General features: G+C 46.5%; 1 protein-coding gene across 1 annotated transcript in view; it reads left to right on the forward strand.

Moving 5' to 3' along the window:
- Positions 1-27,314, forward strand: part of MDGA2 (MAM domain containing glycosylphosphatidylinositol anchor 2) — a 382,608-nt gene that overhangs the window by 317,322 nt on the left and 37,972 nt on the right. Inside the window, exon 10 of the mRNA XM_067295207.1 lies at positions 16,408-16,556. Within this exon, the coding sequence (XP_067151308.1) occupies positions 16,408-16,556 (149 nt within the window). The remainder of the gene's footprint in view (positions 1-16,407; positions 16,557-27,314) is intronic.

Genomic DNA, 27,314 nt, shown 5'->3' on the forward strand with positions numbered 1-27,314 from the left:
AGGCCATGCCGTGCCCCGTGCCGACACGCATGGGACAAGGTGACCACCGGGAACCGTGTCTGCCACCGGGAGCCTGGACACGTCTGGGAGCTGTGGGCAGTGGAAGGTCTCCCATACTCTCGGCAATGGGGAGTTTTCACACCACCATCTAGGCGAGCCGAAAGACATGGAGACGCCCCAAGAAAACAGCATTTATTTTTCCGCAGCTGTGTGTGACCACTGCCAGGCAATATGAGAGGATGCTTTATTAAGTGACATTTGTCTCTCTGCAAGGTAATTCCCGGTTCTTTTTGAAGAGCATCTTTGACGCCCAGGTCTTCACGTTCAGGGAACTCCCAAAGATGGACTTTATTCCGCCTTTTGCATGCCGGCAGCTTCGAACACCCCGCGCGCAGCCGTGAGCAATCGCTTCCAGGCGGCTCCGGTGTTGCTGGGAGAGCTCGGTGCTGCCTCTTCAGCAGCTTCTACCTCCTGGCAACTTCATCAGCCAGAAGAGCTGAGGATCAAAGTCGCTGAGGGCAGCAGGATCCTGAATAAGTGCAGGGGCTCAGCGCTACCCTAACGCTGTAACCTTTCAGCAGAGCGGCAAAGCAGGCTGCTAGATCTTACTGTCTCCAAAGCCCTGCCCAGCGCAGAGGGCATCTGCTTTTCTACTTTTTTTCCTCTATTTTTCCTTTCTCTTATAAGCTGGACATCACGGCGTGCAGATTTCTAAAGGAAGCTTCCAGTGCTGCTCAGATGAACAAATGAGGGTATTTCGGATTTATCAAAATTTGTTCAAACTGTTAACAGTTGCATCTAGGCAAGATATGGGGGACTTCTGTATTCTGGCTGAAGATGAGTCTGAGCAGCCTTTAAATCCGTTCGGTTTTGGTCCCAGCCCAATTCATTACAGAAGTGTGCCAAAAAGGAAACGAAATTTTTTAAAAGGTCTAAGCTAAGCATTTTTGTTTGGAAGACCAAAAATGGTGGTAAAGATATGAAGACACTAGGTATATGCTGAAGACTTTTTTCTTTTTTTTCCCGTTCCAAACCTGCTGACAGATAGTAATCAAGCAGCGTAAGAGATTAGCTCGGTAGAGGGGAACTTTGGGGGCATTAAGAAAGTACTGATAAAGCATCTTCAGACCTGAGTGCGTACCAATTAAGCGAGTCCTATGACCTCCTCTCCCTCTCTGCCATACCATCCTTAAAAAAAGGCCTTTGGCCGTGATAATTTCTATATGGAGAGAGTCCTCTTGCTCTGCGGGGGAGTTAAGAAGTTGCCACCTGGCAGTGTGACGGGATTGAGCACAGCGATGGACCTGTTTGATGTGGCACCATGCGCCACGGCTCCGGCTGGGCTGTTGACTTGGGTTCGGGCTTATCTGTCTGGCCAGACTCAATATTTATTTTTTAATACTGGAAGTGAGTGTTGGACCATACAAATGCTCCGCTGGGCAGGAATGAGCACCAAGGATCGGACCAGAGTCCTACATGCTTCGTTATCCCATTTTCCATACCAGCCAGGGCCAGATACCTCAGAGACCGCTGGGCCTAATTCTTACCTCCGAGCAAGCTATGACAGGCAGCAGTGTCGCTATTCCCGTCTGTACAGATGGGGAAACTGAGGAACAGAACAGGGAATGTCCGCTCTGAGGATACAGAGCCGGCCGGTGCCAAACCCGGGAACGTAATCCAGGTCTCCTAGCATGCTAATGCGCTAGGATTTACCGATGCTGCCCGCCTGCAGGGCAATTTCTGCCTGTGCACCATCAATGAGAGGGTTTAGTGCCCAAAGAAAAGGATTTACTTCCTTTCCTAAACCTTCTTCATCCTCATTTTTGCAGTTAGATGTTGAGAATATTACTTTTTATGTATGAATGCGCAACGGGGTCAACTAGAGGAGAGGTACTGTTTTCCGAGGCACTTCCACCCCAAAATGACCTGATCCCTTCAGGTTCTGAGCGATTCGAACACAGTTCTGCGCACCGGGTACGGGAGCAGCCCGGAGCAGTGCAGCAAGGCGGCGAGGAGGGAGGGAGTGGGAGATCCCTGACCTAAAATCCCATTGGAAACCACGCGCCGCCTTTGGTTAATGTACTTCGCTCCTCTTGAATAGCGCAGTCAAACTCGTGGGCATGGCTGCAGCTCAGATGTTTCCGTGGAATAATAGTTTAAATTAACTCAGCTCCTCTGAGACCTTTTATCCACACTATCGCTGGCTCCGTTGCTGTTGCAGGACGTAGGGTTGCTTTGAGAGTCGTGTGTTTTATTAAACCATGAGCTCTGATGTCGGGGCTGTGCTCCTGCCCGTCAGCTGGAGCACGAAGCGGCCCTTCCCCTTCTCTTGCTGCCCGTGTTTGACGAGTCAAATAATCTGTGCAAATTATCCCGTGAGCTTAGGCGTTAGCCAGAATCATAAAAGATTGAAGCCATTTTTTCGGTGATGTGATTTCTGTCTTGTACACTGTGTTTTCAGTAATTACTGGATAAAGTGGTCTCACTGGCAGATATTCCTTGAGCATAGCTGAACCTCAGTAGAGTCAGAAGCAAAGGCAGAAGCAAGTAATATTCACATTTAAATTATCTGTGCATACAGAAATTTTTAAGTAGCATATCTGTTTTGCCGAGTTCTTAAGGTACATACCTGTTTTGAGAAAACGTCAGCTTGGGATGGATGATAGCAGGTTATCCTCGACTTCGAGCATAAACCGCCTTTTGTGGAGCACCACTGCCCACTCCTTGAGCGCAGGACTTCCTGATACCAAGCCCGTGCTTTCACTTGTTCGTAGGCGAGATCCTCATGCACTAATTTTTCTGCACCCAAGTCCTTGGTTTGCTGCCCTCCAAAGCCAGGCACATGCAAGAGCTTCCTTCTCGTTGCCTATTTAGAGACGCAAAAGCAACGTGGTTAAATTAATTAATAATCATTAATTATATGGTATAGTACGTCTAATATAATAATCATGTATAGTCAGGGAACACTCTGGGTCTCAGCAGGTCCCACTGAATAGATTGAAAATTTTGGGGGCGAAACACTGTTATGTGTTTCATTTGCAACCTTTTTTTTTTCCTGCAGAGCACCAAATACAACGCCTGTGCGTTTGACTAATTCCCGCTCGGGTTCATCTGGTATTACTTTCCTCTGTTTTAATCTTCAGGTTGAGCTGTACCTTATCATTCACTTCCTAGCCGGCTGCTCCTGCCATTTTTCAACAGTACGATGAAATCCAGTTTTTGCCAAGACTTGCTTTAAAGCTATTTGAAAACGGTGCCATGTTTAAACATGGAGAAAACTTGTTGAAATTGCATATTTTAAAGATGTCTCGCAGTGAAGCAGCTTGCATCCTCGTTTCTGAGATCAGCTTTATTAATATCCAGTCCGTAAGTAAGTTGCATCTGCCCTGCAGATGTGCCGGCACAGCTGGAACGGCAGCTTTTCTCCTTCCCACCATCCTTTTGTCTCCGACCGTGTCAAACCCGGAGTTGGCCGCTGGTTTTTTGGCCGGGCGCTGCAGCAGGTTGCCAGCACTGAGCAGGGCTGCGGAGGGGGAAGCGGCGTGTCCGCGCTGGGCTCCGGGTAGCGCTGCACGACGGATCACGCGCGAGCCGGTGCAGAGAGGTCCAACCCACTGCCGGAGTGGGATGCTGCCCCTCGGCTCTGCGGGAGACGCCAAGGTTGTGGTGTGGGTGCGCAGGACGGATTGCACCTGGAAGTAGCTCTGACGTCTTTTCTCTTTTAACCCAGCTCAGTTTTGTGTGGTTTTTATCCACCTCAGAGTTTCCCGGCTCTGGTTTGAAGTTGCATGCTGCGGTAAACCTGCTTTTCACGGACTGCATTTTCTGAGAGGCCCTTGAGAAGGTCCCAGCAAGTGTCGAGACCAGCAGCAGCTGCAGAGGTTGAGTCGTTAGGTGAAACCTGTGGTTTTGCTTCCCTTTCCCTGTATCTCACCACCGGGAATTTGGGGGAAGAAGCGGCCAGGTGTTCACCGTCGCTGGTATGGCACCTGTTAAACGCATGGTGTAAAGGGTCCCTCTTAAAGGCTTTGCAGCTCTGTGGTGAGGCCCTGAGAGCCTGGATGGAGCTGGGGCTTCTTTAGCGCCTCTGAACTCCGAGGCTTAAGTTTGGAGAAAGCTTATAGAGTGAGTGATTTGAATTATTGCTAGAATGAATTTATTTTTTTATGAAGACACGCATGCAAGCTGCCTGTAAATCCTCACTGTCCGTAGCGCTGTTTCTCTGGGGAAGATTTGATTACAAGCTGACTGTAAGTTATTAGCTTTCCAGTAAGTCTAAATGAATGTTACAGGCTATAAACTGACTATATAAGTTACAATCTCTCATGCGACGCTTAATGATGGTTGCGGTGATGTTTATATCTTTCCCAAGGACGGGAGAAAATTTCTTACTGTGTCACTGGTTGCAATAGTCCGATATCCCAGTTTCGTGTCCGGAGTCAAGCTGGCAGTGGGTGTGGTGTGGTTCGCTGGTTTTTTCCTCCCCTCCTCTTCCTTTTTCTTTCTATATGTGGTGTTTTGGTACAGTTTTGGTACCTGTTTTGGCACTATGCAGTGTCGTGTTTGCATCTGCCGTCCCCCTGTTTTGCAGTAGCAGCCTTCAGTAGTTCAACTGCGACGTCCCTGGCTGCCTCGGGAACGCGGATGTATTCCCAGACCCTAGAAATAAGCATTTAGGCTCCAGCTTAGTTGAGCGTGTGCTTACCTGTATTCAGAAGCGCATGTGAGAATGTCAAAACAAATAATCATTGTTCTTGCTTTTTTAGCATATTCCTCCTGAGTTTTCCAACCTAGGGACAGTCATGGTTAGCTGGGAACTTCAGGAGGTAAAAAATAGTCTAAGACCTTGTTTGACCTCTAGGCTTGCTTGTGTGGTCCTAAAATTCCTCCTGAAGTATCACTGTAATTTAAAGAAATATTTTTCATTCGTCTGTTAGACACAGCAGGTATTTGCTCTTAATTAAAGACCTTGGAGACCGTGGAGACTATAACAGTGCTGGTGAGCCCAGAACGTCTCCTGAAAACGTACAGGCGGAAAGGCAGTGTCCAAAGCGTGCCGAGTACTGACGGTGCCGTGTTTCCTGCTGAACCCGCTCCTGCCAGTGGAGAACCGGAGTTGAGAACAGCCGTGGCAGCCCCCCGCGCGCCTGACCCGAGCGGGTGCGACGGACGGGTCGTACCATCTCAGCAGGCTTCTCCACCGAGCTCCTGCTCCGCAGCCCGTTGGCGGAAGCTAACGATGAGCTTCCAAGCCCGGCCGGAGCGCGGGTTGGAAATCTGGCGTGTTCATCGCGGGCCGTCGATGCGGAGCCCGGTGCCACACGCGACCTTTCCATCGGCGGGCGCGAGGCGTCGTCGCCCCGTCTCGGCCGTCCCCTCGTTGTCCCTTCTTGAGGAGAGAAGAGTGAAGTTAGCTAATTGCATGCTGAGGTTGAGGTGCCTAATTTGAGGAGGGGATGCAGGGAGGGAGGGAAGGGTCATCTGAGGCTTTCACCGTGGTTCAGATTAACTTGTTTCTAATCCAAGTTTGTCCTGGGGAAAAAGAAGAAAAAAAAAATTAATTGAAAAAAAATTAATTGAAAAATTAATTAAAAAAGAAAAAAAGGGAAGGAAAGGGAGGGGGAGCACTTGCGTGCTTCCCAGGAGCTGGAAATCTGCGTGTTTGTGAATGGGAGGGTGATAAGCGAGGCGAGACGCAGCCCTCCTTGTTGACCGCGGGATGCTTGGTGCAACTGGAATACCGAAAAGGGAACACCGGTGCGGCTCCGACAGCGCAGAGCCGCCGCCGCCGGCTGAGCGGGAGGGCGCGGGAGCCCCGTGCCCACGGAGCAGCCGGCGAGCCAGGTGCCACGCCGGGCTCGGGCGGCCGTTTCCCATCCCGTAAACGGGATGACGGGTTATCCAGATGAACATCCCAGGAGGGGGAGGACGCTCCGCGTTCGCTGCCGCTTGGGTTCGCTTCCTTCCCGCCGAGCGCCCCGTCGCCGCTGCGACGCCGGAGGATTGCCTGCGGCTCGGCAGAACTGGAGCGGCCGTCGGCCAGGATGTTTCCCGGGAGCCAGCAAGAGGGAAGAGCCGGGGAAGGCGGCTCTGAGGCTCTGGGCGGTGCGGGGAGCCCCGGGAAGCGGCCGTCTCGCGTTGCGAATGCCACGACGCTGCCAAAGCTGCTCTGCTTCGCCCCGCTCTTAGGTGCCGCGTTCCGCTTTGCGTGCGTTCGGTGACAAGCTGTCGTTCCAGTCGCACGACGACATCCTGCTCTCTGCATGACGGCACGGCCTTTTTTTTTTTTTTTTAAATCAGTCCTTCATTTATCAGGTCTTTAGCGCTTGCTGCCCAGTGGCCTTGCCTCCCCGCTCCGTGCGTGCAATCCCCAGTGCACTACTTTAAAGTGTTTGCACAGGTGACAGGTAAATTACCACTTCCAAAAAAGCTTCTTTCTTTTTTCTACTTTCTTTATTTTTTATTTTTTGGAATGCATTAGTAACCAACTTCTACTTGGGCACAGACAGGCATATGGGTACATACGTACAGCATGCATATGTGTATATATAAAAAATATATATATTACATGCAAAGGTGTCATGCCAGTAGGTGTGCGAGTGAGCTCGCGGAAAGCTCTCCAGGAAGGCGGCGGGGAGATCAGCGAGCCTGAGACCACTCCGAACTGCTTTTCTATTTATTTAGCCCTCAAAACGTCATCACACGGGTCACGTTTTAACATGAGCAGTTTGAAAGAAAATCCAAATGCAGCTCCATAAACCCGGCTTTAAATTCTCTTGAAGCTTTTGTCGAGAGACAGACGTGTTAGGCCAAAGTGAATTGAGGTGAACCTCAGCGACGTGCCGTGTTTGGCGCTGCCTGGGATCGGGTCTGGATGGAAGAAGGAACAACTGCTTATCGCACGCGCTGTGTTGGGAGGAGGCGGAATTGCAGGGGGAGCAGCAGCGCGGGTTCTTCCTCCCTTCAGCCAGTAGATGTCACATTTGGTTACGGCTGGCAGCGCGTTTGGTGCCAGCGCTGCAGCCCTCGCGCTGCAGGCGGGCGCCTGGAGACCGGACCTGAGAGGCGGCGAGGGAGAGGGGAAGAAGTAACTAAAGGCCGCGCGGGGAAGGCATCCCTCGGATGAAACGAGTAGCATCTTCTACATTAGTTTAAGCGTTGGCTCAGATGTTGGTTTGCTGGCTCAAAACAAGCCTTTCTGCACCTGGAACAGAGACCTATTAAATCCTTTGAGATGAGGAGGGAACTTTTATAATTTATATATTTAAACTGTGCTCAAATTAGGCGTTGGCATTCGGAAGCTCAGAGATTCCCCTCTCGTCCCTTCTGCGCGAGCTGCAGCGTGGTATTTGGTCGTCTGCTTGTGTGGTGTCCCTGTGAAGCCAGAGCCGTGCGCAGAAATAAAATAAAAAGGAAACCTCTTCCCAAAGGGCTCGTTATCTAAGTGTAAAGCTGATCTACAAACAGGGGGAGCCCAAAGAAATAGCGAAAGGATGTGAGTCCACTTGCTGGGCAGCACTGCCGGTGCATCCAGTTCTTAAGTGCTGGCAACTTTCTGTAGCCCTTGTGAAGACAGAGCTTTATGGGGGAGGCTGGGAAAGCCTCGTCCCCGGGGTTCACTGCCTTGGGAACAGCAGGTACATCGTCTTCTGTTCCAGCAGTAAAATTCCCTAAAACAGTGTCCTCATCAGCCTACTTTGTGGGGGTTTTTTTATTATGGATGTTCATTCTTTATTAGCCTCAGTACTACTCCGCACTTAAGCTCCTCTTCAGCTGCATAGCCCAGCTGTTGTGTTATAGTTTAAGCTAGCCTTCTTTCCCGAAAACCAGAGTCCCAGGATTTTCCCTCTGGCAACCTCACGTTTGTCACTGCTTGGGGCCCTGACCTTGGTTCTGGAGCTCCAGGTTCCAACCGGGCTTTGCTTTGCAGTCCTGGCTGCCTCTTTCTCAACTGATCAGTAGTTATCCCAGCTGATTTCCTCATATGAGGATAAACTACCATTTCAAAATTCACCTCGGTCTCGCAGGTGGGGCCACAGATTATAATGCTGTGATTTTCAGGTTTTGTATTGGGCTCCAAACAGTACCAGTACCTGGAATCACTCTTTAGGAAGACCTGGTGAAGGCCTTGGTTTGTGCTCTTTAGCATCAATCTGTGAGTTATGGCCAGGCAGTATCTTAAAACCACTGTGCAGACTAAACGCACAAGGTAGTAGTACAATTGGAAAGATTTAAGGCTCTACAGAAAGTCCCAAATGAAAAATATAATCCAAATCTAAGTGGCATGAGGATGATGGTGTTCATAAGCAGGGGAAGAAGGAATTTGTGGCTGCATAGCCAGAGGGAGATATCAAAGAAATAAGCCAAGCTTTTATTTCGGTTAGAAGAAGGGCATGTGAAGAAAGAGACTTCTGTTAGGTCTTGATATGAAGCTGATAGCAAATGAAATGCAGAATGGTAGAAGGGAACATCAGTAGCGTCTCTTGGAGCCTTAAGTTGTCTAAAAGAGCAAAGGACCCTCAGAAAGCCAAGGGAGACTTGACTTGAGAAGCAGAACAAGCTCTCAAGAAGAAGAGAGGAAACTTATTTTATTAAAGTTATGAAAGTCAGGGAGAACAGGGGTGGAGGTCTGGTTCTGGTACTTTAATAGGAAGAATTTTCAATGGAACCAAGGCTATAAGAAAATGTTCACCTCTAAAAGCAGTTTTGGCCAAAAAATCTTAGGGAAGGACTTTTCTAGATGTTGAAATGCATTCCTTGTACCCCCTGGAATGCTATGAATCAGTCACCTACCCGTGTATGCTCGAAAATGGCACTTCTAAAAAATCTTTTCATTTTGAAGCTTTGTGCAAAGAACTTTGTTTTGCTTTTAACCAAACTTTGAACTTCTGTTTCCATTAGAACAGTATTGCAAGGTCACCAGGGCTCGTGCAGGTCGGGAGCTGGAGGGACTGAGACGGGAAAGGCTGGTGGAGGGTCACGAGCTTTCTTCATGTGGAGGCAGGTAGTCCAGAGACCGCAACGCGAGTGGAGGCTGGCAGTGGGCTGGAGACCGATGGGCACCAGCCGACGGGAGCTGTTAGATTGAGAGGAAGGTTGTGGTGGGTGTCACCGGAGGCGAGGGGGAGACTCAGTGGCAGGACCGAGTTTGGGTTGGTAGGAAGACCAGGAGGGAGTGGAAAGACATATGTTTCCTTTCACATATGCAAATAAGGAATAAAAAGTGCTTTCTCTTTCTGAAAGTCATTTGGTAAAATATATATCCTGTAATAAAATAGAGCACAGTGCCAGGTAGCATTTTTCATAAATTCTGTATCTCCCAGTATTTTACACAGTTAAATATATTGTTATGTTTATGTTTTATACCTGTCATGCATTTTAAAGATAGAAAAGTCTGGAGCTGAATTTGCCAGAACAGGAAGCATTTGTAAATCTCTGATTTTATTTTATTTTTTCCCTAAACGTTGATAGCTGCTATTATAAAGTGCAAGGCACCCTGATCATCGCTTATACCCAACTCCTTGTCACGTTAAGCTAAAGTGCATATGCGCTGCCGATATGGAATGGAGACGGTAAAGATGCTGCATTTGCAAACCATCTAATGCCAAGCAAATTAGCAGAAATAGATATGAAGATGGGGGGGACGTAAACAGACCACACAAGGAAATGATTCCTTAAGTGCTCTGTCTGCACGTCTCCTAAAGCTGTCACCATTGCTGGTGCTATGCCTGCACCGTTCCTACTGTTCGTTTCTGCATGACAAGGCAGCGCAAACACTAACCCAGGACTCCGAAACTCCATCTGTGGTTCGTAGTCAGCTGGTATCATTAGGGAGAGAGTGTAGTTGTTCACTTTATTGCCGTTGCTCAAAAGCAGTGGGTTGTGTTTGCACTCATTATAATTTAAATTTGCGATGCATGTTCCTGATTTTTTATGTTACTTTGGAAACCGTGGGTCGGCAAGTGGATTGAAACAATTCTTTTAGATTTTCTTTTTCTTTTTCCAAGTTTCTAAGGGATAAATGACTGAGTAATCTATAAAGAACCATGGAAAGATCTTCTGTGAACGGTAGACGTGTCTCTCTAATAGGTACCAATTCAAGAACTGTTTTAGCAATGTTTCAGTGCGTTTCTGCTCGGGACAGTACTTTAGCATTTGCTGAAATCCCACCGACTGCAGTGGGATGTAGCATGAATTTAACAGTAAGCGTTAGAGTGGGTTTTTTTTCCCCCCCCGTTTGCTTGTTTGTTTTCTATGAATCAGTTCCATACTGTCTTTCATATCATTTTTGACCTTACGCTAGCAGAGAGTCAGTAGCTAATATTTTTGAATGTGCTGCCTGGAGGAATTCAAATGGCGCCTGCAAATAGCTGCACAAGAGATGTTAACGATGGCCAAAGGGCTCTTCGACTGCTAGGGGCTGTCGCTGTAGGAGAGTGGTGCGTTTGTTCTCCAACAGTCAGGACCTGCAACAGTGACAGATGATGTTTATTTCTCTTCCTGATCCGGTCTTGTATTCATTACGAAACAAGTAATTACCAGAATTAGGCTTGTAACTTGATGATTCTTATCTATCAGGAAATAACAACTTTTTAACACCATCTGCTGTAGTATCTTCTTTAACACTGTTGGGCTGTGATCCCCTCATTTGTAGATCAGAAAAACATGATGTCTGCTTGTGGTTTGGTCAGTATGTATTAGTGGAGCCCTTGCCAATTAAATTAAAAACTAGTTCTCGTTTAGCAACATCGGTGAAGGCATCAGTGCCGTTATATACAGAAATGCAGTACCTCCTCATGCATCAGGAAGCTCCTGGGGAGCTGTAATCCAGGCCATGCTGCTCAGCGTTTCCATAAATCCAGAGCAAAAGCCTTTAGGGCTCAGCAGTCATGATGGTGGCCAGAGTTGAGATGGTTTTGCAAACTGCTGTGTACACTGTGCTCCTGCTGATATTCAGGGTTATTCCTGTTTGTCCTGGTTAGGCTTTACACTTGGAAAGGAGGAGAGAAACAGTGTGTATTCTGTATTCTGTACGTCTTGGCCGTGTAGTTTATGAGCATGTCTGAGATGCCTCAGCTGTGCTGGAGTCTTCCCCCATCCCTAGGGAAATGCCCTGCCAGCACTGGACCTGCCCAAACCAGTCCCGAGTTGCTTCAGCAAGTCCCGTCTGCGGGCAGGCTCGGGTCTGGAGATGCTTTCGGTGAGGAGGGAAGCATGTTCCCATCACCCCTCAGGGAACCTACGTACTACTTCCCATGTACAGAGTGTATCGTGTTCTGGTTTCTCCCAGTTTTTCCATGAAACATTCAACCATGGAGTATTTCTTTCCTGGTCAGGTCTTTCGGTGGGGTTTGGGGCGAGTAAAGCAGCCAGTCCCCATGGCGAGTCTTGTTCTGTGAAAGTCTCCGCTTGTGGAGTGGGAAGCACCGCCAGAAACAACCAGGAGTGAAGGAAGTCCACCTAGAACAACCTCCAACCAAGTGCAGGAAAAAACAAACCAAAACATCGACCAAGATAGAATTCTGTTGTGTGGAAGTATTTTTCAATTAACAATTCAGCATTTTTAATTAAACTTTTCTGTGGGCTCTTCCCACTTTCTCCTATAGCATGAATAGTTTCCTCCTCAAGTAAGAAGCTATAGAAGCTAGCCCTCACCAGCAGAATGCCCAACATGCTGCTTGGCTGAAGATGTGAAATGCAAAATTGTGGAGCTGTGCTGGCGTGGCCGTGTTAGTATTTATTCCCGGGATCCCAAGACCTGATGGTGAGAGTAGGGGAAATGCTCCAACAGACAGCAACAGCCTTCACATTCTGCCAGAGTTTGAAAGTGCTTTGCCATATCTTGTCCCACCCAAAAGACGCGCCGGGAACGGTGTTTGGAGCTGCTGCTCACAGAGGACCTTGAAAAATGCAGTCTGCTCTTCACTAATTAATCACAGTCAAATCCTCAGATCAACATTGCCTGAGATCTAGTATCGCATCTCCCTGAGTTCCTGTTCCAGGCTTTCATAGGAGTTAGCATGTCACAAATTTTAGCTACAGATGTTCAGCAGTGATAGGGGACAGAGTGGGGCTCTTTCTTAAAAAGCCTGCCAAGATAATAAATGCTTCCCTGGAGAAGAGCTCGCATTGTGTGTGTAGGATGGTCCACTGGCTGCTGATCTGCTTGAGATTAAGAAGAGATGCAGCAAATACACTGAAAAAGCTCAATTTTTTTGGGGGGGGGGGAATGTTTCTTGAAATTAAAAACACAAGAATGAAAAACTGCTATTCGCCAGCAATAATCGGAGACTTCTGCAGTATCTCTACCTTTCGGAAGAGCTTCTGATTTCAGATTAAAACAACAGTTCAGCATGGTCTGGTAGGACTGGGACATCCCAATATTCAGCATTACTTATAAATCTAGATGAACTCGGGCAGAGAATTGGGTGCTGATTTTCTTTTTCCTGTGAGGAGTGAGTTAGATAAAATCCCAAACAACTGCTTTGTGCCTGAGAGCACAGCTATCCATAACTCTTGTCCGCACGCTGAGACCCATTTGGGTTGATGGAGCGGCACTAGCAAACGCAGCAGGATGTGGAATTGCTCTCCTAGTGCTGGGCAGCCCCCACGTGCCGGCGGTGGGAGAATACACCGTTTCTTAGCAGTGTAGCCTTCAAACACAAATACTTGGTCTGTCTATTTATGCCTCTTTCTCATGCATTGGCCATCACGGAGGAGCAAAACTGCATTTTGTATTCCTCTCCTTACCCCGTCCCCACCCTCCCTCCACACGCAGCCACAGACTTCCGTCTTTTGCACATGCCCCATATTCAGAATGTTAAAAAAAAATTAATGTTTCATTAGAGATAAAAAGGAAAACAAACAATGTACTCCACATTAAGCTGTGTCATGTATCCTTTCCCTGGCAGAGCCCCAAGCATCGCAGTTACTCGGAATCCAGCAGTGCAAGCACAGAGGGAGGGATTAATTAAAACTGGTACACGTTAATGGAGCTCTGAACCTGACTTCAGATTGCCGTAAAAGACACAAAAAATATCCTGGCATTAAACTCTCCTCCCTCGGGACCTGCTGGAGCCATGTCTCTTGGCGAGGTTGCCCTTTCCAGGGCTGCGCCGCTTGAGTTTGTGCCTGCACGAGCCACCTGCCCCGAACAGAGCGACCAGCCTGCGGGGACACGGAGCACCCGTGCGCCGGCGTGCAAATCGGGAGGGTCCCTCGCAGCGTCGCGGATCTCGGTCCCCTTAAACGGGCAATATCGGAGCGGTCGGTTTGTCATGGCTACGTCCAGTGAGCAAGGAAGACTAGCGAGGCTTGATCCCAGAGGCAACAGAAGGACGAGGTGTGTCTGTTTGTCCTGAAATGTCTCCATAAACCTTTGAACGCCGCGAAAGCTGAGGAGTCGGAGAGGAAGGTCACTTCTGCTGCCTGTGCTTTTAAAGGGCAAGTGGTATGAGCAGGCAAATGTTTCCCATATGAAGAACAACACAAGGGGATTTCATTTTGAAGGAAGGTCAGGTTGAAGCGACTGCAGGAAGAAAACTAGATAGAAGATGGAGTTTGAGCTGGTAGCTCCAGCGGATGCCCAGGCACTGTGTGGCTGAGGAGTCTCTATAACCTTTTCCAAGCAAGACCAGTGCTGGGAGCTGGCTGCAGATCTAACCCTTAATAGTACAGGTGGTTAACTCCAAGCCAACTACTGCATCCCCCTTTTCAGGTCGCACTAGGCCAAGGACTACTGCAAAGTCTCTTGTTCATCATCTCTTTCTTATTATGAGGGAGAGTCTTTGCTGAACAGCGTCTCCCGCTAGCAACGGCGTAGCTGGATGGTGGCACACCTGCATTCTTCAGGCACTTGTCTTCAGTCAGGCTCTTGGAGACAGGTGAGGTCTGCAAGCCCAAGTAAACTGTCCACGTGTCTAATCGTTCTCGTTCCTTCAAAGGTAACATATACTTCTTGCGTACTCTAAAACGCTACTCAGCTTTCTTGGTATTCTAAAGTTCTCAAGTTAAGGACTTAATGTTGTGTTGTTAAATTTTCAGCATTTCCATTCACGCCAGAAAGCTCTTCTGTTAGTATGGATTTAGAATAATGCAGCACTTCATGAGATCTCATTATTTCACGAAAGGTGACTGTGTTGTTCAAGTGCCCGTATTGTGGCAAGCATCTAATTATGGATCCTTTCTGCAGACCCCCAGAGATGCCATTATGTCCATCTGCAGTAGCACAAGGAGGATTATCATTTGCATTCAGCATGAGCTCTTCTCCGTTGTTTCCACTGCACCTAAACAAGAGAAACAAATCTTATCAACCACTGATTCTTTTTTTTTATTATTTATCTTGCATTTCAGTTTTCAGAACAGCAGTTTTGCTTTGCTTTATTTCCTCTTGAGTATTGTTGTTTGCTGCTCCAGCACCAAGATATCTGCTCTGATCTAGCCTAATTGTATGTGCAGCTTTGTTGGTCAGCCTGGCAAAGCTGTCCTCGCTAAAAAGGGCTTTTCATCCTTTCCAAAGAAAAGCATGGCCTGAAGGGGTGGCACACCCAAAGGTGAAAGCTGTGTCAATAACCCCAACAAATTTGGCATATGTTCAAAGCAGGGCACCCAAAACTGCCTTTGCATTCTGCCTTTATGAAAATCTGTGCTCCATCTACGACTTTACAAAGCAAACACCGTTATTTATTTCTGAGCCCCAAACTTCACGCCTGGGTCCCAGGCAAGCAGGTAAAAGCTGGAAGTCTGAGACGGGTGAATCTTGTGGCTGGCCTAGATCCAAGAAAATTCTTCTAGGCAAACCAGCTTTGGTTCTTCTCCAATCAAAGGTTATTCCCTTTGCCACATACAAGCAAAAAATACTTCACACTGCAAGGGAAAAACAATTCGGAAGATAGTTTGACCCGTGAAGTATTCAAAAGTACTTCCATGTTATTTACCTGAAAGAAGATGAGCCAGGAATGGAAAAACCACGCACGTAAGAGCGGTCTTACGCCGATGTGTGCGCCGGGTGCGGTGACGGTGTCGGCCAGCCGTGGGCACTGTGTGCATGCAGGGCTTCCCCGAGGAGATGGCCTCTGGTAACATCTTCCAGCTTTGCCTCAGCCTAGGAGCATCCCAGGCCACCACTGTGAGCCGGGGGCCACTTTGTGTCCCGCACCATTAGCCCTCAGGCCGTCATCGTCCTTGTCCTGCAAATTAACATTACTGTTCTAAAAACCTCCCGCATTCTCCTTTTTATTATTTTTCCTTTCTCCCTTTTCACTCTTTCCCTCTTTTCCCCTCTTCTCGTTACCTTTCCAATGAGTGAAGTTCTCAGATTTCTAGAGCAACATGTATCCCCACCCCATCTCTGTTTACACCTGTAGATAGGAATAGTTTTAAGGAGAAAATACTTAAATACAGTGTGCGTTTCAGCACAGACTCCCTGTACCTGAAGGGAAGTGATGAACGGGTACCACTACGATGGGGCAGCAATGAGGGGAAACGCAAGCAGGTGGACCAGGTCTTCCCATGAGGCTGTCCTAGTTTTTTCTTTGCATTTCATAATTATTTCCACTGGCAAAATCCCCGCAGAGGGTGAAGAGGAAGAAGGGCAGAGCTGTGAGTCTGGGGAGCTGGAAAAGCCTCTACCTTAGTGAATTCAGTTAAGCTTTTGTCTTATGTTAGGGAAATCCTGCTTAGGTTTTTCATATTTATAGAGAATGAAGAATATAATAACAGGGAAATGCTCCTATACCCAAAATGCAATGTCAGATGTTGCTTCTTCCTCTGTAGCTGTTATACATATTTGTACATATATATGTTCAGCTAAATAATGTGCCTAAAGCTGTAAAAGTCTGCGCAGCTGCAGTGCTGCCAAAGACAGGCTATATTCATCTTCCTTTGGGAAGTGGGAGAAGAGAAGATGTGGTGAAGGCAGCAGCCGTTGGAAATACCCCTTCTGCATTTCCAGCGAGGGGATGCCGTTTCGCGTCAGCTGTGCTAGGCACGGCAGTCATCACCACGTCCTTCTGTGCGGCGCTTTTATCTCCGTTTTAGTCAGCTGGGCCACCAAAAAGTAGTGCAGAGAGACGTTACGTTCCTCCAGGCTGGCTCTGCCAGCGGCTCCCCGCACGTGGGCCAGGGATTTCCCGAAACACCAGTTAATGATACAGGCAAAGCGTTGGTCAGGAGTCCTTCAAAAACGCGGATGGGTGAATAATTCCAAAATGCGCTTTTTGGAAGAAGTTGTATGACCAGATGACTCAAAGCGAAGGAGGGAGAGAGAGAGAGACTGCAAATTAAAACCAAAATTTAGTTCCAAAACTCACTGTCTGATCATTCTGTGGTTTCTTTGTTTTTCCTTTTTTTTTTCTTTTTTTTTTCTTTTTTTTTTTTGGTTTGGTTTTGTTTTCGTGTTTCCTGCAGGCAAGGCGTACGCTCCGGAGTTTTACTACGACACTTACAACCCGCTGTGGCAGAACAGGCCCCGCGTTTACTCCTACAGCCTCCAGTGGACGCAGATGAACCCCGACGCTGTGGACCGCATCCTCGCGTACCGCTTAGGGATTCGGCAGGTGAGGAGGGCGGTCGGCGCGGACGAGGAGCGCTCCGGCCTCTGCGAGGGCGCCCGGCCTTCTGCCTTCCGCTTTTTCCCTTTCTCGTCCTGCGCGGCTGCTCCTCCGCACTGCGGGTTTGCTGCCGCGTGGCAGGGAGAGTCCGCTGCCGCTCGCGGATCGCAAATGCACGATTTGAAAAAGTGACGTTTTACCACTCCGGGCTCTCGCCGTTGCTGCCGGCGTTGTCCCTTGCGCGCCCTGACTCCCCGCTGCCCCTCCGGTCCCCCACCCGGAGCGAAAAACGAGCACACTTTTGGTGCTTTACTCGCGAGAAGCTGTTGGGTGGTGTTTTGGTGGTGTTTTACACCCTCCTGTTGAGTTTGCCTTGCTTAAAAAAAAAAAAATCCACTAATTACTTGGTTTAGAAATAAAAAAAAAAACATGAATATATTTAGGAGAATAATAATAGGAGAAATAATAGTTTGCCTGAAATAATAGTTTGTGCAGAGCAAATACGGATCAGGGACAAGGCTGATTCTTGAAGTCATATCTATATATATATATATATTTTTTTAATCTTAGAGTGCAGAAAGTACTTTGTCCCACAGATCTCCTGTCGGGGTGAGCTTTGCAAGCTGAAGAACAAATGCACAGTTTGAGCGTGGTTTTGTGCTCCTTCATGAACGTTTTTTTTTGCTGCTGTAGCTTTGGGGGTAGCTGTAGATCAGGACGTCGACGGGAATATTTCCAGGGAAAGGCCGTGATACCCACACACCTGGTAGGCTGACAGCGAGGGTGCTGCTCCGAAACACGGATAGCCTGTGGTTGAGTCTTGTCTCTGCCTGAATCCAGCTAATCTGAAATGAAAATTAGGGACTTTTAATAAATGTTTATGCAACGGTTTGCATCATTAGGGACAAATCAGCCCTGTTATCCTCTAGTACCCAAGAGGAATTATTAAATTAAAAAAAAATTACTAAGTAAAAGAATATATAATGAAATTATTTGTATTTGCATTAGGATTTTTAGCTTCTTTTTCCATTTCATTTTAATTTACTTTTAATTATCTATTTTGGGTGCTTAAAATTAGTAGCTCCTTTTCTCTAATGTCATTAACAGCACTCCGTCAGTGCCTGTTCCTTTAGTCTGTCTGATGCTACATTTAAAACTTGGGTGATTTGGAAGCTGGTGAGCCATCCGGACACGTTCTTTCATTATGGCAGTAATTCCCCCTGAAACAAGGGTGATAATTAAAATTCTTATTTTCTTTGACACCCGCTGGTACTTGTTACCAGCAGATTGCCCTTTGAAATGTTTGTGTTTAGATAATTTATTTGACTTGGCAATGTATTTTTTGTTGTTGCTTTTGTTGTTTTTTTTTTTTCCCCGCCGCTAAGATGGTTTGGGGAGAAACAATACAAAATGAATTCCCTTATCTTTGTCTGGGTTGCAAACTCTGATTCTCATAATCTCATACAAGGGAAGCTGCCTTTCCTGGCACTGAACTGATTTTATTTATTTTTTCCCCCCACCACTCCCTGGGGTTGCTGTAGATTGACCAAATTTGGAATTTTAAATAATACAATAAAGTCTACACGTGGGGTTTTTTTCAGTTTGCTGTTACAAAAGGTTAAAAAAAATGAGAAAATTTTGAGAAAACGGTGCCGGGAGGTGACGCAGAGGCAAAGGGCGTCAGGAGAGCAGCGCTGGCCGCGTTGGCGGTAGGTGATGGTGGTGGTGGCACCATGAGCTCCTCCGGGAGCAGAAGGGGAGGACGGGCAGCCCCGGGTAAGCGCCGGCGGACGAGGCAGCCGGTCGGCGCGGTGGTATATGCCTGGGGCTGGGTGATAGCGTGTTCAGGCTTGCCGAATTTTCCGAGAGATTTTTAAAATCCACAGCAGCGCGAGATGAGATATTGGCAGTCTTGGAAGAGGTTTTGTAAGAGGTTCGCTGCCTCCGCTCGGCGTCTGCCTTTGCCAGGTGGCTGGAGGAAACCGCACAGAGGATGTGCTTAATAACGCGACTGCTAAAAGCCGAAGGAGCCTGGTAAGGAAATGCAGCAGACTACGTGGGGTTTTTTATTACAGACAAATTGTGCTGCTGGGAATTATTAGATTGCACAGCATTATAATGACGGGCAAATATCTCAGGTGGCTGAAACGCCGTGAGGTTGTAGGGTTAAAGATGGGCTCTCCACCGTGACCGGCTCAGAGTTTGGGAAAGTTTTGCTGGCAACAGAGTCCTGGAGAGAAGTAGAGATGTAATGCACTGAGAAAAAGGATGGTGGAGAAAGGGCTGCTGGAGCAGAGGACGTGGCGCTGGGCAATGCTGAGGGGGGACCTGTGCGAACGAAGATGATGATGTGCCGTTGGGGCGCCTGCAGCAGGATGGGGAAAAGCCACGGAGGTTGAAGCCGTGCTTGGACCGCGTCGCGGCTGCCGGCATTTCACAGGTAGCCCTGTGGGTCTGGCTAAACCGTAGCAACTTTCTTTCTTTCTAAAGCTACAGACTGCCCATATGAGACATGGCTGGTGAGCGGAAGGCTATTCAGCGAGCGTGTCCTGGTTACGTGCCGGGGTGTGAAGGCTTCTTCCTTCTGGGAGAGTCAGGAAGGGGCTGGAATTATTTAGAGCGCTTTGCTTTTTGCTTAAGCCCAAACGTTTCCCACGTTGTCTTTTGAGGATTCATTCTGGGCTTAATGTTATTTTTTAACAAGCACAGACTCTTGTCCGAGTTTCTAGCCGACACAGCATGCGGGCAGTGGCTTCCTCCTGCTGGGTTTTAATTGGCTTTGAGGGTTTTGAGACGCGGGATCTGTCAAGCCACGCTGTGACGGAGCGCTCTCTATTGCTGTGCTCCTCTTCAGTTGAGCAGCACCACGTAACTAGGTTAAGAAATGAGGAGCTAACTCCATGACCGGAGAGCTCCCTTGGTGAGTCGGCGTACGAGCTGTTGTTGCTGTTCATTTTCTCTGACAGCGCATGGAGGACTCGGGCAGGTCTGGCTCCGTTGACCAGGAGAAGGCACAACTCTACAGTATGCACTTAGCTGCCACCCCCTCCGAAGGGTTGTTAAGGTTTTGGTCTTCTCTTCGTGGAAATTCATGGCTGGTTTGCGTAGATAAGAATGCGTTTAGCTGATGAGAGACTAAAAAAAACAAGGGATCTGGTCTCATTCGTCGTTCTTGTAAGACGAGATTAGATCATTTTGGCAAGATAAAGGGGACCTGAAGTGCTTGGTTGCTTCCCCGAAAGGAAGAAGGTCCTTGAGAACCGTGGAGCTGGTCTAAGGCCAGTCCTGCTGCCAATGTTTGGCAGACGGAGCAACTCAGAGGTTGGCTGAGAAATACTGCACTGGGTGAAATAGCTGCTTCTCCAGAGCCACCAGAGCCAAAGTAAGCAAAGATTAAAGCATTTCTTTCGCTACCATAAGTTCTCCTGTATGTTCTCCAAATTTAGGGAGCATATAGGAGGTGAACAGCTATCCTTGTATATCTGGGCATGTGTAAGCATGTCTGCTATCCTAGATCCATGTGCTAAAGAAGTGAAAGAAAGAATTGGGACCATCCATTTTCCCCCCATTTTTCATGAGCTTTTTCCAGGCTGGTAATGAGAGGAAAATATATTCCTGAGCCAAGAGTAGCAAATCATTCTAGTACTGTAAGAACCTCGGGAACAGCGTTTCCACTGATGAAAGGGGAATTGAAATAAAAATTTGAGCAGAAAAATAAAAAAGAGGTACAAGGTGAGGAGATGCTCATTTATGTGATTGCCACAGTCTTGTGTGACACAGTAAGTTGGAACTCGGGGATAGAGTCAGAGAAGGGCAAGATCAAGAGGAATAGTCACTTGTCAGCAAAGAGGTGGGACAACACATTTCATGTCTAAAGGTACAGATCTGAGCAAAGAGGAAGAGGAAATGAAGTGAATTTATCTCAGCAACCCAGACCTAGTCATGGAGGAGTTTGAAGGTGGCAGAGATAAAAATAAATAAATAAATAAGCCACATGATTAATTAAAAATCTTGGGATTACCATTTAACTGGAAGAAAGTTGAAGTCAAGAGACAGAGGTTGGGAAAATGGTCTCATTTTACTGTTTTGAAAAATATTTGAAGAAAGCAAACCTCTAGTCGCATGTTAGCATGAAGCAACGTAGGTTTCCCTCTTTATTTTCAAGCCAGGAAAACTAAGAATCACAGAACTGGCTTTAATTTAAGTGAATTGCAATAGAAAAGGATTGATGACATAAACCAACCATCTCCCCTTCATCAAAAATTCAAAGCAGGTGAGTTTTCCACGTACCTTTTTTTTGGTTTGGGGAGATTACTTCTTGTTAAGAAGTCTCCAGTCTCTCTTTTCATTTTATTTTTTCCTGACAACTTCTCTACAGCTTCTTCTGCAGGACCATGTCCATGCAGTGGGCTGCTTTAATTTTCTTAATATTCCTGGAATAGTGCTACCAGAATCCACCTAATATATGAAGGTGAATCAGTTCTATAGGTTTCTGATGGATCCTAGCATCTTGTCACATACCTCTTCTCACTGGAGTTAAAATAAAGACATATCATACTTTAACTCCAGGATGATTTAATGGTAGGAAAGCATGACACAGAAGAAACTTGTTCAGCATTTTCAACAGTGGTTAAAGAAACATCGAGAGAAACAGGTACTGCAAACACTAGAAAAGTTCTCTGAGAAAAATACTGAGTGTGGTTTCATGACATACTTGGGAAGCCAAGAAAGTCAAAGTGGGAGAGGGAAAATGCTGTCGGGTGAAAGGAGAGGAATCACATAAAGGACAGAAAAGTGTGTCCGTTTTTCTGCCTATAGAGTGAAAATGGAAACAGGTGAATGGAAATGATACATTTACTGTTTTTAAAATGAAAATCACATATGAGAAGTTCACTTACTTTAACACACTCAAGGCCCCCAGCTGACTGGTATAATTTTGCAGATGTCCCTTCTGTGAGGATCATGGTGCTATCACACGAGTCGAGCTCCTGCGAGCTGGGTGTTTTCTTTTGTTTTGCTATAGAAAAATATACAATAGGTATACCTCAAACATACATATTAAATTGCATTCACAGCCATTCAAAAATGAGGACTTGTAACCGTAGCAATTAGTTTTCAGGGAGAAAAAAGTGAAAGAACTGGAAAGGCTAATTCGAATGTACCTTGGAATATTTCGAATATTGTTGTTTTCATGAAAAATTTTAAGCATTCTTCAACAGCAGTCCTAAAGACTTCTTCACAGCATGGATGTCCTTTTGGAAGTCTAAATAAGGCATTGTTTTTCTCCTGTTACATCTGCACTTGTGAAACAATGGAAATAGATAGTTTGGCAAAAAAAAGTGAGTACAACATGCAAAGTCACATGTCTTACCGATTTTTATCGGGTGTGATAACTTGAAGTAGGGAAGCAATGGCTCTGTTTTACAATTTGCAGCTTGTAATATTGATACCTGTTATGGTTATTCCTCGTGAGATGGAGGCTTGAATTTTAAACTAGCAAGCTGAGGGCTCTCATTTTAGATTTGTAACAAATTTTTTAATTACCTTTTAAAAATGGTTACATATACCAGTCTTCAGATAGGTTCGGCAAATGCTTATGCATATTTCTGGAAAAAAAAACATTAAACTGACAACATCTTCCACTTGTTATAGGAGCACTATTGCTTTATTAATCATTCAGAAGTCAAGAAGTTCAGCGCTAAAAGTTATACACATAATATCAGTTTTTATGCCAGCTCCTGACATTCTGACTTTGGCCTCATGGTATCTAAGTTACTCCAGATACTCCTGCCTTTAACCGGACTCCTTCTTCGGCACGTTGCTTGCTGTGCGCTTCCGAGCAGGCAGTTCATCTGTGTTGGAGGTAATGGGATGCAAACAGCCATACCATTTCACCATCAGTTTTAATACCTAATTTAAATTAACTTTTTAGTTTGATTTATTAAGGAAACAAGGCACATGTGACCCTCCTGCCTGTATCTGCCCATCTCTCTCGAAGTCATCCCCAGTAATTCCTGAACCCAGTTGTTCATTTTGGTCCAACCTGACAGAGGATGACCAATGTCAACGTAGTCTTTCCCTAAGGGGCGAGGAGGAGATGGTCACGGCCTCGTGCTCTGAGCAGTGGCGGCAACGTAACCTGGTGCTTTCGTTGCACGCTTCACGTCAAGAGCGTGTGCTCTCATCCAACACTACCAAAACTAGGTCCCGCATTGTAACTTCAGCCTGCGCATAGTAGTCACACTTAATTTTCATTTATTCTGTCTCAGCAGAAAAATCTGCAATATGAATTGATTACTGCTGACAAATACAGCGTATCAGTCAAACCTCAGGAACGATGCAGGCGAAAAGGGAGTGAATTGAAGAGCAATTTAGTGAGAGAAATGACTAAAGCTAGAGGAATTTATTTTAGTAAACAAGTGATTTGCTCCTGACTTCATTTAAACACTTGTTGTAGGTAGGGCTGAGACTCCCCTTTGCGGTTTGCCTGTGCCTACGCGGAGGGGTAGCACCGGAGTGCTGCGGAAGTGCAGCCGGAGCCGGAGGCACCGGGGGCTGCACGGCGCGCGTTACCGTCACGGTCCGAGCAAGGACGTGTTCTTCCCTAAATTGTTGACCCAGGCGTGGGCACCCCTGCAACATAAGTTTAGCTCCCGATGAAAAGGGGCTGCCTTTACAGTACAAGCGGCGGAAGAGCAAGAAAGGTGGGATGTGCGTTTTGCTGACTGCTCTTTCATCCTCTTGCTATCTAGTTGTCCGATGAATGCAAACAACAAGGCCTTCTGGATTTTAGTGTTGAGCAGATCCAGAGTTAAAATGAAAAACGTAAGTGCCTAAAAATATCTTTCATTACCCTGCATTTTTTTAATATAAATTCCTGTAATGCAAGAGTAATTGAAAAAAGGTCTGTAAATGACTGCAATGGTTTTGTTGATAGCATTGGTTTCATATGATGTCATGCGGCTGTTCAGAAATATTAAAGGATTTGCAAAAATAAAAAACCAATAGCCAAATAAGGCAATAAAATTGAAGGCGTGCATAGAAATCATGGCACTAAATTATAGCATATATCCTTAGGAAAATGCAAGACAAGTAAGGATTGTGGGTCTAGCATGCAGGACACTTTTCAGCATAATAAAATACAGCATAAATAACTGCAGCTATGACTTAAATATCAGAAAAGGCCTGTGAGTGTTACAGAAAAACTGGCGGAAGCATCCTCTTCAGTGAGGATAACTATCTTCACTTGCAAAGAGAACTACCTGGGCTTGCTTCAGAGCAGAACCGATTCCTAAGAAATGTAATTAAATGGCATATTATATTGCAGTTGCTCTATTAAAATGTGTTCGGGTATCAGGGTAAAAGTTAACGGTAGCGGCAGTCGCTCAAGGCGTAGGTCCGTTACCGCCGGAGCTCGTCCAGGGAGGGTAACGCAGCGGGCGCCGCCTCGGAAATAGCTCTCTCTTTGGTAAATCCTTAATTACGATGACTCGTTATTCAGGCAAGCCTGCCGGCTCTGTGCCGAAGGGGACTGAGGAGGAGACGAAACCCGGGAGGAAAGCGCGGTGGTCTTCTGGAGAGGGTCGGCGCTTGGGGATGGGGGAGTGATGGGCAAGGCGCTGCGACTCGGGTGCAGTTTGCACCGAACCCAACGCAGAACACCGTGTTTCATGGCACACTGTGAAAAAAGTCCAGTTAGCAGTTAGTATATATTATGTGACATTACATTACATATAGAGTTAGTATATAATTTCAAGAAAGAATTTGTTGTAAAAAATGTTTTGCTTTAAAAAAAAAAAAAGCGCAGTGCCATTAAAACGGTTTCAGTTACGCGGTGATGTACTGTCTCCATGCATCCAGCTGAGGCCGGGAAGGATATCTTCATATTTAAATAAAGAAAATGTGTAAATTTTAATTGCAGTCTGGAGAAAGGTGATTACCCTTTTTAAAAATTTAATGAGATTGGCAATTCCTTAAACACAGATTTCCTCAAGCTGCTACGTGAGGGAAGGGTGCAACTATCTTAAAACATATTAGCCAGTATAGACTAAAGAAGCACTTTTTCTCAAACTGCAGTTTGCTGGGATGAGAGCGGTTTGTCCCTAAAGACAACTGTTCCATCCATTCTTTCGGTGTTAGAGAATTCTTTATCCTCTGAGACAGGCATATATTTTAATTGAATACAAACCATATTGCCACTCAGTAGGCAGATCAGTACTGTACTGTAACGCATCTGTGTTTCTGAGCTGATTTAAAGCAACACATTTACATTTTGAGAACTTCACTGAAGATCTAGTGGCCATTTCCTTTCTTCTCATGTGCAGCAATCGCCTTAAGTATTTAAGAAACGGTTTGTTGAAGCGTTCATGTCTTGACAGTTGAGCTATGATTTTGGGGGCAAAAATGCATTCTCACTTAAAAACATCCACAAAATCGGTGTGTTAACTTTTGATGAAGCTGCACGTCGGCATCGTGCACTTGTCGTATTGCATTATTACTTGCTGATATATTTATGCAGCGACTTGTGAAGGTTGCTTAAAATGCAGCCGTGCTTTTCCAGTTCATTTACCAAGGCAACCTGGCTTGTTTACATTATCGACTAAGTATCGAGGCGCCAGCGTGCCGTGCTTTAAAAGGCTTGGCATTGTCCTCTTGATTGCAGCTGCATTCATTAATTTGTCACTCCCTAATTAGCTTGTATGGAAAAAAATGGTTGTTCGTAAATAGCTTTTAGAAATCGCACGAGAAGGCATTAGTTCACTAGTGACAAGGATGCACTGCGTGTCACTCTGGATTTAGCCGGAGAAAGCTGTAGCCTTCTGGGATGCGCACCGAAGTCATCGTCGCTGAAATACGGCATGTGTCTTGGGGGAGCTTCTTAATGACGGAAAAATCGCTGTTGTTTTGAGCATCAGCTGTTTAATTTAGGCCGAGGAGCTAAATCTTCGTGTCCCGTTGATGATGGTATCTCTTGTTGCTCTGATGAAACCAGAGGTCTATCTCTTGCAGAGGGACCTGCTGCTTCACGTGCAAGAGCGCGTGCTGGCTCTTGCCGGTGCCCGGCCGGCCGGGCTGGCGCGGCGTACCTCGAAGCGCGAGCCTGAGCCAGCGCAGTTTCCCTAGTGCGCAAACTTCAAATGGGACGTGTCGCTGAGGAGGAGTGCAAAAAAAATCCCTTAAAACTATCCGTATAATGGATTAAAAATTGAAAAACTGTTGTGTCGATGTGCAAAAAAGCAAAAGAGCAGCCCTATTCGGGTTAAGAACGGTGCAGGTTTTGTCTAATCCCTGAGAAATAAGTGAATCAGTTTGGGAAGCAGCCAATTCTAAAGTCTTAAAATGGATTCTCTCAGTTTATATCATGTTTTAGCCTTAAAGAGTAAGAACAAAATATTTACTTGGATGCGGTGGCATCGCATTCAAGTTTGTGACTGATCTGAGTCCATACATCTGAGAAGTCCACGTTGTGGCCTTTGCTAAAAGCAAAATAATACGGCTATTTTTAGTCTACGGGTGTTTCCACTGTTTCGATTAAACTGTGAAATTGTCCCTGTACTTGAAGGACTCATGATAAAGTCTTTAAATAAGAGAGACACGGTGAGATTTACTAATGACTCCACCAGGCGAGATGCCATCACCCAATTTGTGGGGGCAGAGCAGTGTCCATTTAGCACTGAGGTACGAGAAATGAAAGAGTCTGAATTTATTCTGCTTGGGCAGGAAGAAATTAAACTCTGAGTCTGGCAAGGGCAACAGGGCGATTCTTCATGCAGCTTTAAACCCTTCCTCATCGAGGTGAGTGCTCAGAGCCTTGAGTGCATCTTTCTCTTCCAAGATAGCAACTCCCACGCTACTTTTGCTTCAATACACCTTTTTGCAAGGTTGTTTGACCCCAGGAGAAGAGGGCTATCAGCAGTTTCCCAGCTCAAGTCCTGCACCAGTGTCGGACAGTGACGCTGTGATACTTGTCGCTCCCGGTAGAGAAGACCCTTCAAACCGTGCTTTTCTTCTGCATCCATGCTTGAAGAACCCTGGCCCTTGACTGGCTTTCCTGGGCGCTATGAAGTGTAGATGTTACTCACCACGGCTAAGGCCTCCATCGCTACCCCTGCTGCTTTTTCTGTAATTATTTTCCCTGGAACAGATGGAGCTTCAGCCACGGCCTCTCCAGCAAGGTGCAGAGCCAGAGCCCTGGTAGAAGTGAAGTAAAGCGAAGCCAGATTTCGCCTCTGCCAAAGCGAGGCAGAACTCGCTCTGACAGGTATCAGTCATGCACCTTCTGATGCGACTGCTAGAAAAATGGTTTGTATGTGCCAGGGCAAATGCCTAATAACAAAGGATCTTGCTGGAAATCTTCTAGCCCTCCTCTAATGAGGCAAGTGGTTCACACGTAGCTTTACTGGCAGCATGTTGCATCAGGCGCAGTGTAAGTTCTCAGATAAACCTTGTAACGCGCAGAGGAGGAAGGCAGCTGGAGTAGCAGAATGGAGTCCGTGTGTCTGTGCAATAGCCGGATTGGTGTGTGCTTATTTCCTGTGCTTTGTTTTCATTATGGTCTAGCTTTATTTTACCACAAAGAATTCCAGAAGTATTTATGCGAAGAGCTTTTGAAAGTCAGTGAGGCTCTAAAGGCGCCTATAAACTGGTGGAGAGAATGCAAGAGCCGTCTTATGCGGCACACTGGCCTGGGGGATTGGGGCTCTGGTCCCCCGAGACACGGCAGGGCTGGATTTCAAGCCAAACATTGGCGTGGTAAAACCTAGG

This window comes from Apteryx mantelli, chromosome 4 (assembly GCF_036417845.1).
Source record: "Apteryx mantelli isolate bAptMan1 chromosome 4, bAptMan1.hap1, whole genome shotgun sequence".
In the NCBI taxonomy this organism is placed as follows: Eukaryota; Metazoa; Chordata; class Aves; order Apterygiformes; family Apterygidae; genus Apteryx; species Apteryx mantelli.